The sequence below is a fragment of the Nannobrachium achirus genome (genome assembly GCF_963921795.1).
Source record: "Nannobrachium achirus genome assembly, chromosome: 15".
NCBI lineage: Eukaryota > Metazoa > Chordata > Actinopteri > Myctophiformes > Myctophidae > Nannobrachium > Nannobrachium achirus.
The window spans coordinates 36,131,310-36,144,537 of NC_137822.1; the positions used below are offsets into that span (position 1 = coordinate 36,131,310).

Genomic DNA, 13,228 nt, shown 5'->3' on the forward strand with positions numbered 1-13,228 from the left:
AGGACGGGAGAAAGAGACACTAGCTCATTGGTTGACTGAGTAAATGAATCGGCAAGTCAATTAAGACAATTTGATTCTCTTTTTGCTCTTTGACAATTACAATTTAGGCATTTAGCAGACGCTCTTAATCCAGAGCAAGTCCGGCCCCCGGCCCCTTGGGTTTCTGACAATGTAGAACCCCTGACCAATTTAGTTGAATACCCCTGCTCTACGGGCTTGTAGATCAGCTGCTCTATGGGCTTGTAGATCAGCTGCTTTTTGGCAAAGAGATGTTGTGTAGAGGGAAACAAGGACCAGACCTATTATAAAGACAGTGTTGCCAGATCTTGCGAGGGAAAATCTTTTAACAACAAAATTCTAGTACGGGGTTCTTGGCACAAAAATGTTTTCAGATGGTTATATGCAGACAATTACATATTGATTTGGGGGTCCTCGACATGAAAATGTCAAGGTTTAAACCACATTGAGGAAACAAGCCCAAATAAGCAATTACACTTTAGAAACAAGCCCATAGTCACTTATTATCAGCCGACATGGCAACAACGCTGTATCGGGTCATGGGTTCCGGTCAACTAAGTATAGACAAATAATTCACCTTGTTAGACGGTAACCTAATATCACACCCTAACGCATGTTAGAACATCCTTTAGGAAGCCACATCGAGAGACGAGACAGGCGGAAGAGAGATGTAGCTGGACAGAACCGAAAGGAAAAAACAAATACAGTAGTATGAATTCCTGTGGTTCAGCCAAATGAATATTAATTCACTCATTCTGCCTCTCTTCTTTTCTTACACTGTTTATCTCTTCCTCTCTCTGGATTTATCGAGTTGAGAGACTTTCTCAGACTCATCAGTTGCTTGCAGGGATGTGCAGAGAATGTTGAGGCAGGGGCTGAAATTTCTAAAAGGGCCTTTTGGTGAAAATATCAAAAATAGCAGACCTCCAAGCTCGCAGCGCGACGCGTTGTGAGCTTAGAGGTCGGCTATTTTCGGCGCTTGATACCACTAACTGAGCATAAGTCAATTATGGAGATGGGATTTCTACACAGAGAGGGCAATTTTTTCAACACAATATGCTTTAGGTTCAGGAGAGTTTGCAAAAGGCAATTCTCTTGAACGCTGCCTTCAGGTATGGCATGGAAAGAGGGGCATTTGCATTTCTTTCACCATAGTAAAAACTGCGTTCATGGTCTGGAGAGGGCACTTTTTACAGATTGATAAAAGGGCAGGGGCTCAAGCCCCCTTTGATGTCTATGTGTGCACATGCCTGGTTGCTTGATATCATTGACTGGTGGCAAGGCCTCTTTCTTTCTCTCTCCTCTCACTTGCAATCTCTCCATCTCTCCTACTTACTCTCTTCTTCCTCCTCCTCTACCCCCTTTCCCTCGTTTCCACTGTGTCAGAGTCCCACACTCGTTCCGAGCTCTCAAATCAATTCAGGAAGAAAACATTTCCAAAGGCTAAACATACAAAGAACAGCAGAGAGGAAGAGAGAGTGGTCCGGTTTATGTTGACCTCAGTGATCTTTGAACCAGCCATGTCACAACTCTAAGCCACAAAAGGGTAGGGAGGCAAGGGTGAACCCAAGGTCATTATTTAAAACGATACCACTATCCCCTCACTGAGAGAGGAGAGAGAGAGAGAGAGAGAGAGAGAGAGAGAGAGAGAGAGAGAGAGAGAGAGAGAGAGCAGGGATTCATATACATATATATAAAGAGGTGAGATCCATCGTAGAGGGAAATATGATCCAACCTTTGCCCAACACTAAATGACCTCTCCAGGCTCCCATATTAGGTTAGCGCAGGAGGCTAGCGTTTCAGCTAACCAAATCAGACCCCGCCTAATGACACCACCACGCCAGGTGAGGGTCAGCTTGACCTTTCAACTTTGACCCCTGTCTCAAGATTGGCTGATGGGATTGAAAGACCACGGGATAGAGATAGGATGGATGGAGAGAGAGAAAGAGAGAGAATGAGAGGAGTGCAGCGGTGGAGTGAGAGAAATATAAAGAAATACAATATTAAAAGAGGATAGAGTACAAAATGTTGTCTTTGCACACAATGCTTTCGGTGTGCTTGTGACTGCGTAAAGTAGTGGTGTTTGACCTCTGGGGATTCATCCCTCCATCATAGGGGTGGCAGTGGCTCAGGGGTAGAGAAACCGTCATTAGACCACGGAGGGAGGGTTCCCAGTTCGATCCCGGGCTGCCCCAGAGTTAGTGTCAAAGAGTCCTTGAGCAAGACTCTGAACCCCATAGTTGCTCCCGGTGAGCAGGTTGGTGCCTTGCATGGTTCCCTCTGCCATCTGAATGTGTGTGAATGGGTGAATGTAATGCACAATCTCTGTAAAGCGCCTTGGATAAAGGTGCTACACTTTATATAAATGCATCATTTACCACTAGATGTGACCAAAGATTTCATGAAGACAATTCAACAGGAGAGAAGACGGACATAGAGATAGAGAGGGGGAATACAAAAAATGCAGTTAGGGAGAGAGAGAGAGCGAGGGAGAGAGAGAGAGAGAGAGAGAGAGAGAGAGACGGAGAGAGATGGGAGGGAATTGGGGGATGGTAGTGGTCAGTGGAGGCAGAAGGAATGAGTGATGGAGAAGGTCAGAGGGGAGAAGGGGAGGGAGGGGTGGAGAGACGGACGGACGGAGAGAGGAAAAAAGATAGAGAAAAATGTGGAGAGAGAAAAAAAAACGGAGAATGAGATAGAGGGAGGGGTAATGGAGACAGACTATTATCTAGAAGGGGAACGCACGCACGTGCACACATGCGCGCACAGTCGCACACACACACACGCACGCGTTGGCTTTAGTACTGTATGCTTGTGAGGTCATTTTTTATAATGCCATTTTGACCATTTTTAAACCCTAGCGCTTCACTAGCGACTAGCGAGTAGTGTGTGAGCTTGTAGATCAGTCATTTTCAGCATGTGACACCAAGTGCAGAACTCCAACCCCTAAACCTATAATACACAACGTGAATCTGTTCCTAGTCGTAACTAGAACTGCACTCTTGTCGAGGTGCCAACTTGTGCCTTGTGCACAAGTTGGCACATGCTGTGCGCCGGCAGAGCGCGCCATGGGGTGCACTCACCACTGGCATCACCAGTGACATCACCACTGGCATCACCAGGAATGCTGGTCCCTCATTGGCTGTTAATGATGACTTTGACAGAAATGCTGGTCCCTGATTGGGCTACGGGCTTAAACAAAGAAGGACACTGACATACATACCCAGCCGATCGCAGTACTTGCGCGCTCTCCTGGCGCAAGTAATAACTCTAACTCTTAACCCATAAAAAGCAGGGAAGATCATTTTAGCTAATATATATGTGTAACATTGTGTTTTTTGAGCGGTGCTCCTGGAAGGAGCTAAGCTCCAACATCTTGCTTTGTCCGGTTCCTAAACATGTCTAAAAAGGGCCCTAAAGTAAACTGGAGCGTGGCCTACATCTGGCCTAGATATGGACTACATCTGGCCTAGTTATGGACTACATCTGGCCTAGATATGACCTACATCTGGCCTAGATATGGACTACATCTGGCCTAGATATGACCTACATCTGGGTACAAACGGCTCAAAGTTTGTTGTACGAAAAAGTAAACACAAACGTCTCAAAGATGGTAGACACCCATTGGCCAAGCTTCGAAGGACAAGCTGTGATTGGCTAGCGGGACACTTGATGAAATTAACTCATAAATAGAATGCACCGCTCACTTCACACTGGGTGTGATTTTTCTCATTGCCTAGTGGCAATGTGTGGACCCCTGGGGGTCCCTGGACCCCACTTTGAGAACCAATGCTCTCCAGAGTCATTAGCATTTAGACACACACCAAGTTCCTATTTTACCGCATGCACACACTCTAATTGTATGTAGATTGTGTCAACACAAGTTGCATATACATTAGTCATGTGCCAGAAAATGCTGAGTAAGAAATAAAGCCTGACAATTTTCCTTTAAAAACAGTATTGGTCATGGGTCTTCAACAGGGGGTCCGGGAACACTAGGGGGTCCTCAGAGTTACTACAGGGGGTCCTCCAAATCTTTGTGTGATAGAAACCTTTTTCCTCCTTTTTTATATTAAGCATTTGAAGTGACACTAGCGTCAATATTCAGAGAACTTTAGCCAAAAATAGCAGATCTACAAGCTCACAACGCCTCGCAGCGTGAGGCATTGTGAGACTCCCAGACTCCTTAAATATCTCCTGTCTCACTTTATCTATCCTTATATCGTATACTCTACCTCTCTATCCCCGCTTTGTGTGAGCAAACAAGAGCGAGAGAGAGAGAGAGGTGTGAGAGGGAGGGGCGGCTTGTGTGTGTGTGTGTGTGTGTGTGTGTGTGTACAGCACACGTGCGCGTGTAAAGGGTGGATCTGCTATAGGACAAGACCTAATGACCTCCCTTGACACTAGTGTGGACATCATTACAGCGCGCGCGCGCGCACACACACACACACACACACACACACACACACACACACACACACACACACACACACACACACACACACACACACACACACACACACACACACACACACACACACACACACACACACACACACACACACACACACACACACACACACACGCACACACACACACACACACACACACGGTATTTATGCATGTCAGTGTATCCGTCTTCATTTGTGTGTATGTGGTGCTGTTGCTTTTTTTGGCATGGTCTGTCTCCTATACTGCACGTGTTCGCTTGTCTGTTTTTATGTCGGCGCGAGTGAGCGAGAGTGTGTGCGCCTGTGCACGTGTGTGCGTGCGCGTTGACAGCTTCAATCTGTGAGCCACTGCAGAACCTCTCTTGCCCCTAGCAACAACCCATGTCTTCTCCATAGACATCAGTCACTAAACTGTGTGTGTGTGTGTGTGTGTGTGTGTGTGTGTGTGTGTGTGTGTGTGTGTGTGTGTGTGTGTGTGTGTGTGTGTGTGTGTGTGTGTGTACAATATGTGTGTGCGTGCTAAGAGTCAAGGTGATGGGGTGATAAGTCTATCGTCAGCGTAACAAAGCATCCTTGAGTGTTTCACCTTGGCACTGACTGACTGACAGACTGACTGACAGACTGTCTGTCTGTCTATCCATTGCTGAGTGTACATCTTCATCACTGCCTGGGTGTGTCTCTCTTTATTACCAAAGTTATGATTATATGATTATATATTTTACAATTTTCGTTTTTAAATATTTTGTGGGGCTTTTTCTGCCTTTATTGATAGGTATACAATACAGTAGGTTGACAGGAAATGGGGAGAGAGAGATGGGGGGGGGGGGGGGGGGGGGGTGACACAAAGCAAAAGCTGTTGGGATCGGGACTCGAACCCGCGACACATTGCCAGGCCAGATTTTCCAGCCTTGGTGCATGGTCGCGAGGCGTTGTGACCATGTAGATCGGCTATTTTCACTATGTCTGCCTCTAATATTTGACAATTTGGCCAATGTTTAATGTTCACATTAAGTTAATCATCTGAAGACCCTCCAAAATACTTTGGGGACCCCCTGGTCCCCGACCCACAGGTTTAGAAGCACTGTTTTACACTGACCCATCTATTTGTTACTCTCTGCCCTGCTTCTGTCTCCCCCCTCCCCCCCCCCCCCTCTCTGTCAGGACTGATAATAGTTATTTTATTGACACTGATGTTGACGTGATTCCTGCCTGACAACACGGTCATCCCACTTCCCCATCTCTCTCTCCCTCTCTCTCCTCTCCAGTGGCGTCAGTTCAGCAAAAGCTAGGGTATGGCAAAGATGGGAGTCCTCATGGAAAAGAGGCATTACATTTTGTAAGTTCTATTGTGAAAATAGCAGATATACATGCTCACAACGCCTCGCGCTGCGAGGCGTTGTGAGCATGTAGATCGGCTATTTTCACAATGTCTGAAAAAAAAGAGTTTTGACAGTTTTTTTTACACAGGTTTCTACGGTTTCTTGGGCTGGATATGGCAGCCTGGAACAGTTGTTCAAGTGCAGCTAAACATGGCATGTTAGTAAACGTGCCACAATTAACAATAATGCATTGCACCTGTGCAGCTGACCTGCGGAACCTGGGAATGTTCTGTCAAGATGGGAAGAATACAAGTGTGGAGAATATAATACCTTATGTAAAATTTTGCATTTGTAGTTATTTTACTGCCATACCCAATTGACGCCCCTGCTCCTCTCCTCTCCTACATCCTCTCCATTTCTTTCCTTATTTCCCCGGCCACAGCATCGCTACGGCTCCTGAGGGTCGAGCCGTTGAGAAGAGCGCTCGTCCGTATTGTGCCCCAAATGTCTGTGTCCGTCCGTGACTAATCTGTCAAAACACTACACTGACCAATCACAGCGTACTGGATGTCTGTTGCCAGCAGGCTATAAGGACCCTCACGTTTCTTTCCCCCAACATTGTATTTGTGTGTGTGTGTGTGTGTGTGTGTGTGTGTGTGTGTGTGTGTGTGTGTGTGTGTGTGTGTGTGTGTGTTAGGGATGGGACAATATGAACATTTCATATTGTGTCAAAATAATCGTGATTTACGATGTTATCACGATAATCAAACTCCATTATCCTGGTGCAGAACATTTGCCAAACAAATAGCAGATCTACAAGCTCACAACGCGTTGCAACGCTTGTAGATCGGCAATCTTTTGGCAAAGAGATTTGGTAGAGAGTGAAAAAAAGACTGTATCAAGTTTGTATATTATAAGTACGTCTTACCAATAGAGGGTTTAAGTGGTACCGGATATGCAGCTCAGCAAATAAAAGGTGAATTGATCCCAGTGCATGACGGAGGACGATATCACGATAAATTAAATCTCCACAATACAATTATCGTGAGTGTTTTTTATCACGATAAACGATAATATTGCTTATTATCGTCCTGTGTGTGGATTTTTTACATGATGTATAACGCTCAGGATTTTACAGTGTGTACGCATGTAACTAGGGCTGTCACAATTCTTACATAATCGTCTATTTTTTCATATTCGTCATAATCGTTTCCATGTTGAAAAATGTTCATATATAAAAAAAAAGGTCAAAAATAGTAGAAATAGCAGATCTACAAGCTCACAACGCGTCGCATCGTGACGCGTTGTGAGCTTGTAGATTGGCTATTCCCACTATCTACCGGTATGTTATTTTTTTTAAGTATAAAGTTGTCAAGTATGTCAGTCATTTCTTTGTATATTTAGGATACGTGTCATATCTGCCATGTGCAACTTCAAAGCCTAAAAGCCAAACGGAAATGTGATTGTCAACGACAAAAAACACGATTAAATCGTTAATCGCAATTATTTGAGTGACAATTAATCGTCATGTAAAATGTCACAATCGCGACAGCCCTACATGTAACCTAGGGTCCCTATTCTGGAGGTTAATATTCGGGGATCGGACGTTTTCAGAGAAGAGATTTGGTGTAGGGGGGGGGGGGGGGGGGGAGGAGAGGGCCAAGTGTATACCCTGGGGAACCTCGTTCAACTACAGTTTTAAGTGGATAAGAGAGACATACACCGACTTCTACTCCACCACACACACACACACACACACACACACACACACACACACACACACACACACACACACACACACACACACACACACACACACACACACACACACACACACACACACACACACACACACACACACACACACAGTGTGCAGCTAACTTCCACTCGCGCGCCAGTCTGATCCTTTTAAAACACCAACCAATAACGTATAAGTCCCTGGTCGTTGGTGCGTGACCCACTTACCCTCTGAGAGAGAGTTGCTGCTCTAGCAGTTTTTTGGGGCCTCCTTCTATAAGCACTGAGCCCCATACAGCTGTAATGGTATTAGTTAACCCATAGGCTAGGCCAGTGGTTCTCAACCTGAAATTATTTTTTGGGGTCCCCAGATGATTGTTTTCTCACTCAACAGTAAACAAACCAACATAAAGTGTGTATAAGTGCATAAGAGGGTATCTGCACATTTCTACAGTGACAATTTAATGACTTTTTAATACCTCTAAAATGACAAATTAAACATTGGCAAAATTGTCAAATATTAGAGGCAGAAATTGTGAAAATAGCTCACAACGCCTCGCACACATAGAACCGTGTTATACAAAATGTAATGCCTCAACTCTTAGTGATCGTCAGGGTGGGGTGTAAAATATCAAATTTATATTTATTTGGCCACATACTCCCCTCTGAAAATGTATTGTGCCAGCTAGGGACCCCCAGAAGAGAAGAAAAAAGAGTATAAACACTTTCGGTATGTTTAAAGAAGAAAACAAAAGAAAAAAAAAGAAAGCAGATGTAACATAGTGACGCTGTGAGCCTGTAGATCTGCAACTCTTCATTAGCCAACATTTACAAGAATAAAGTGGTTAAAACGATTGTGATGCTATATTAACTATTTTTGCTGGGGACCCCCTGGAACCCACCCCAAGGACCCCTGAGGGTCCACGGACCCCACTTCGAGAACCACTGCCTCAAGGGTCCATTTGGTTACATGTATACAGTCTCTCTTTGAGTTACAAATGAAAAAAGAAAATACTGTATTCTCTTTCGATCTCCTTCTCACTTTTCCAACAATAAGACGGTTTTGGCCATATCAACATCTTTATGCGTGTGCAGTGCTGTGCACGCATACGACTACACACATGGGGCGAGCATGCATGCACGGCTTGCACGCACAAACATGCACACTCTCCCTTTCCATATTGTTGTTGCCTGTGCACCAAAACATTTGGCACTGCAGTGGAAATGGAGGAAAGAAAAACACGATGGGTGAAAAATGAGCTCTGAAAAATGATAAATTGGCAGCCATGTCTGTAATATTGACTGGAATGGGAAGGGGAGAGAGAGAGAGAGAGAGAGAGAGAGAGAGAGAGAGAGAGAGAGAGGGAGAGAAACAGAGAGAGAAACAGAGAGAGAGAGAGAGAGAGAGAGAGAGAGAATAGAAGAGGGTTAACGGAGGGAATTAGAAAGATGAGGGAGAGAGAAAAAGAGATCGAGAGAAATAGGGGCAGATAACGCAGACAGACAGACAGTAGGCAGACAGACAGACAGAAGGCAGACAGACAGACAGACAGACAGACAGACAGACAGACAGACAGACAGACAGACAGACAGACAGACAGACAGACAGACAGACAGACAGACAGACTGTTGGTACATCTAAAGAACTCACAGGGAAATGTGACAAAAAACAAATGGACTGGAAAAGTGAGCAGGCGTGTGTATTTGTGTGTGCGCACACGCTGGTTGTTCTCTACCTGCACTGGAGGTGTTAACCATTCCCTAGCGAATGGCACGCTGGCATTTTTCACTTCACCAGCCAGTGTGTGTGAGAGTGTGCGTGTGTGTGTGTGTGTGTGTGTGTGTGTGTGCGCGCGCACGTGCAGTTAACACCAGACTGCTTTTAACACCATGTTGACCACAGTATTGCAATGGCGCAATTGCGGGTATGGCCAGATTGTCACCAATTAACAGCGTCAAGATAGAGCTGACACACACATGCATCCAGTCCACCCACACTCCCACACTGTTCTTACAAAGTCACCCATACACAAATACCCTTCAAGTCTTCCTGAGATATCACGTTCACACGCTTGGTACAGCCCTACCTACTGTACGTGCAACATAATCATGAAAACATAATGCCTCCTGACTAGGGATGGGACGATATGAAAATCTCATATCACGATTATTGTGACCAAAGAAATCGCGATTTACGATATTATCGCAATAATCAAAATCCATTATCCTGGGGCGGAACACAAAATAGCAGATCTACAAGCTCACAACGCGTCGCACCGCTTGTAGATCGGCTATTCTTTGGCAAAGACATTTGATAGGGAGTGGAAAAAAAGACTGTATCAAGTACGTACACTTTAAAGGTTAAATGACATTCTGTTTTTACCAATCATAAAAGTCTTTGCCCTGGTCCTAAAAACATGTTTTAAAATGTTTAAACTTGAAAATCCACTCCATGGAGCCATGGTGTCTCTCTCTGTTAAGGTGTCATGAAAAACGGTCTGTCACCTGAAATACTCTAAACTCACCACCAGGGGAGCCTCTCTCTCCCACTCATTCTAACAAAATAAATATTAGTAGGCCTATAGTGCAGTAAGTACATGTACTTGAGTACAATTTTGAGTATTAGCCCTAACCCTAACCCTAACCCTTTCCAATTTTCAATTCTTATACTTCTACTCCACTACATCTCAGAGGCAAATGCACTTTATCTCTCCACTACAATCATTTGGAGGCTTTAGTTACTAGTAACTTTGTAGATTTTGATTATTAATACAAATCAATCACTTCAGCCCTTATAGGACAGCGATTCTCAAACTATGGTACCCAAAGTGGCCACACACACACACGCACGCACACACGCACGCGCACGCACATACAGATCTGCGGCCGCCCCGGCTCCAACACACAGAGATGCGTGCTCGCATTTTTTGTTGCTTTCGCACAAGACACTGACAGTGGCTGTGACACAGACACACACACAACCATGGCAGCTAAAGAGGCTGAGCTAAGCCCTGGCCTGAGGCATACGCGTCTGCATGATCAGCGGGGAATTGTGTCATTACGAGCCGAGGCGCGGGTGTTTTTTCTTACCCCGGGAACGATACATTACCGGAGCCCTGCGGTTACTATGTACCTTCGCGGAGTTCAATTTAGACCGTCGGCGCCGCGGTAACGTTCAGCTCCGCTCCGCAATGCAGAAAAACGTCATGGTCCTTTGTAGTTATAGCAACATATTTTGGCTAAATGCCTCAGTTTAGAGAAACACCTATTGCTTGTGTTATAGCGTTTTACTGTCTGCTCGCATTACTGTCTGTCTGTGTGTGTGTGTGTGTGTGTGGGTGTGGGTGCGCTGTGCACTGTCACAGCAACGACAGAGTGTCGGTAAAAGGAGGGAGGTTCCACTTAGCTCTACCCCGGGGAGCAGTGCACTGTTAGTCGGACACAGCCGACACAGAGTGTCGGTAAGAAGGAGAGAGGTTCCGCTGTGCGCAAATACATAGCGATTTTAATTATTTCACTAAAGCATAAACAGACTACTTGATATGAAGGATATTGATGTAAATAAGATATTTGAATGGATAAATGTATTTTATATGCCCATATTTACAATTAAAGGACGATATAATGTAAGAGGTCACTTCCTCAAAACTTGGGCTGTGGAGAAATAACTCTATGGGAGAAATACAGACAGGGAGACTGGGAGAGAGGAGGACTGACGACGTATGAGTCCAGTATCCAATGAACTGCGCGTTTGAGACTCATTATGCAGAAACCGGCACAAACACACAGATAGCAGGAAAACCACTGCATGTCAAAAGTTGTGTTTTTTTTGGTGTAATTGAGGCCAGGGAACATTAAAAAAAGCATAAAAAACTCAAAATTTATTTTTGGATGTCACCACCCCTTTAAGTACCTTTTCCAATTATAGAGGGTTTAAGTGGTACCGGACATGCAGCTCGGCCAATAAAAGGTGAATTGATCCCAGTGCATGACAGAGACAATATCATGATACATTAAATCTCTGCTGTACGAATATCGTGAGTGTTTTTTATCACGATAAACGATGATATTGCGTATCGTCCCATCCCTACTCCTGACACGGCTGTACAGTATGAACAACAACATACCTGCTGTGATGTCATCATCGGTGACATCCATTTCCTCTTCAGGAGCCTTGGTTTCTATTGGCTGAGGCTCCACAGGGGGCGGCATTGGAGGTGCGGTCTCTGTCGACGATCCAGCTGTAGAGAAAGAGAGAAGGGAAGACAGAGGAACTTTAATAAAACGTTGTTTTATAAAACATACAGTTTTATAAAACATACAGAAAGCCTTATGAACTTGTTACAAATGAAACTTGAAAAGAGTTGGACTGAAATTGAAGAGAGACCATATTTTCATTTTACCTATCTGTAAGACTATTGCTACTAGTGTTGATGATGTTTTGTATTCCATTATATAATTGTATGTATTTGAATGTGTTGATGAATTGGATACACAGGACCACAATGGAAACAAGCCCTAAGGACATTTTGTGTTATCCTTTGAGCCCACATAGACATAAACGGGGGCTTGAGCCTCTGCCCTTTTATATGTCTGTAAAAAGTGCCTTCTCCGGACCATGAATGCAGTTTTCACTATGGTGAAAGAAATGCAAATGCTCTCCTGAACTTGAATGCAGAATCTTATGTTGTAAGAATTGTCCTCTCCGTGTAGAAAACCATGCTGTACATAGGCCACAACTCCCGTATTACCTTGCTTAGTTCAGTGTGGTATCAAGCACCGAAAATAGCCGACCTCCGCGCTCACAACGGGTCGTTCTGCGACGCGTTGTGAGCTTGGAGGTCTGCTATTTTCAATATTTTCACCAAAAGGCCCTTTTAGATATTTCAGCCCCTGCCTTTCTAACATTCTCTGCATGTCCCTGTTTGAGCTCCACTGTATAAACACTCTATACTATTTGCAAACTGCTAATAAAGTATTCAAATCAAAAGACATGTAACACAAAAGAGATAAATGAATCGATGAATAAACAAGTTCCTTTGTGCTGTCAGGGTCATGGGAATCGTCCAATCAGCGCCCAGACAGCTCTATCACCGGGCAAGAATTGATGCGGTTAATTTCCTGGCTGTGTGCGTGTTGTTTGCATGTTGTCCATTGTTGTTAGCGGGTTAATCAGGCTAGGCTTCTGCATGTGGCCTTATTATGGCTATTATCTCACCAGCCATGACTCTGGGTGGCCACGTTAAGAAGCTAATCAGCGCTCAATGAGGGTCCTGTTATCAGCACAATTAATAAGCGTGCGCGCTCACACATAGACCATACAAAGGTAAACACACAAAAACACAAGCAACACGCACAGTAAAATACACATGTAGACAATAATACATTATATATACACAACACATAAAAAGTAAAAACACATAGGAACCCATAGGAACACCATGCAAAACACACACAAGCACAGACACAGCAACACGTATACGCTCATGGGAAAATACAAAGGCACACAACAATAGACTAGAGACTAGAGACTAGGGCATTCACGAATAGTGATTTTTAGTATTCGAATTATTCGACCTCAATGTATTCGAATAGTCGAATATTCGACAGAACTGGCCAAACTGGCAAATATTAAGTAAGCAAGAGGCGGACGTTGTGAAAATAGCCGATCTACATGCTCACAACGCCTCGCGTTGCGAGGCG

The 13,228-nt window shown here is 44.5% G+C and overlaps 1 protein-coding gene across 1 annotated transcript in view; it reads right to left on the reverse strand.

The window, feature by feature from the left end:
- The window catches only part of wdr7 (WD repeat domain 7), a gene marked incomplete at its 3' end in the record, with an annotated part of 160,685 nt that overhangs the window by 51,488 nt on the left and 95,969 nt on the right, over positions 1–13,228 (reverse strand). Inside the window, exon 22 of the mRNA XM_080743819.1 lies at positions 11,653–11,766. Within this exon, the coding sequence (XP_080599945.1) occupies positions 11,653–11,766 (114 nt within the window). The remainder of the gene's footprint in view (positions 1–11,652; positions 11,767–13,228) is intronic.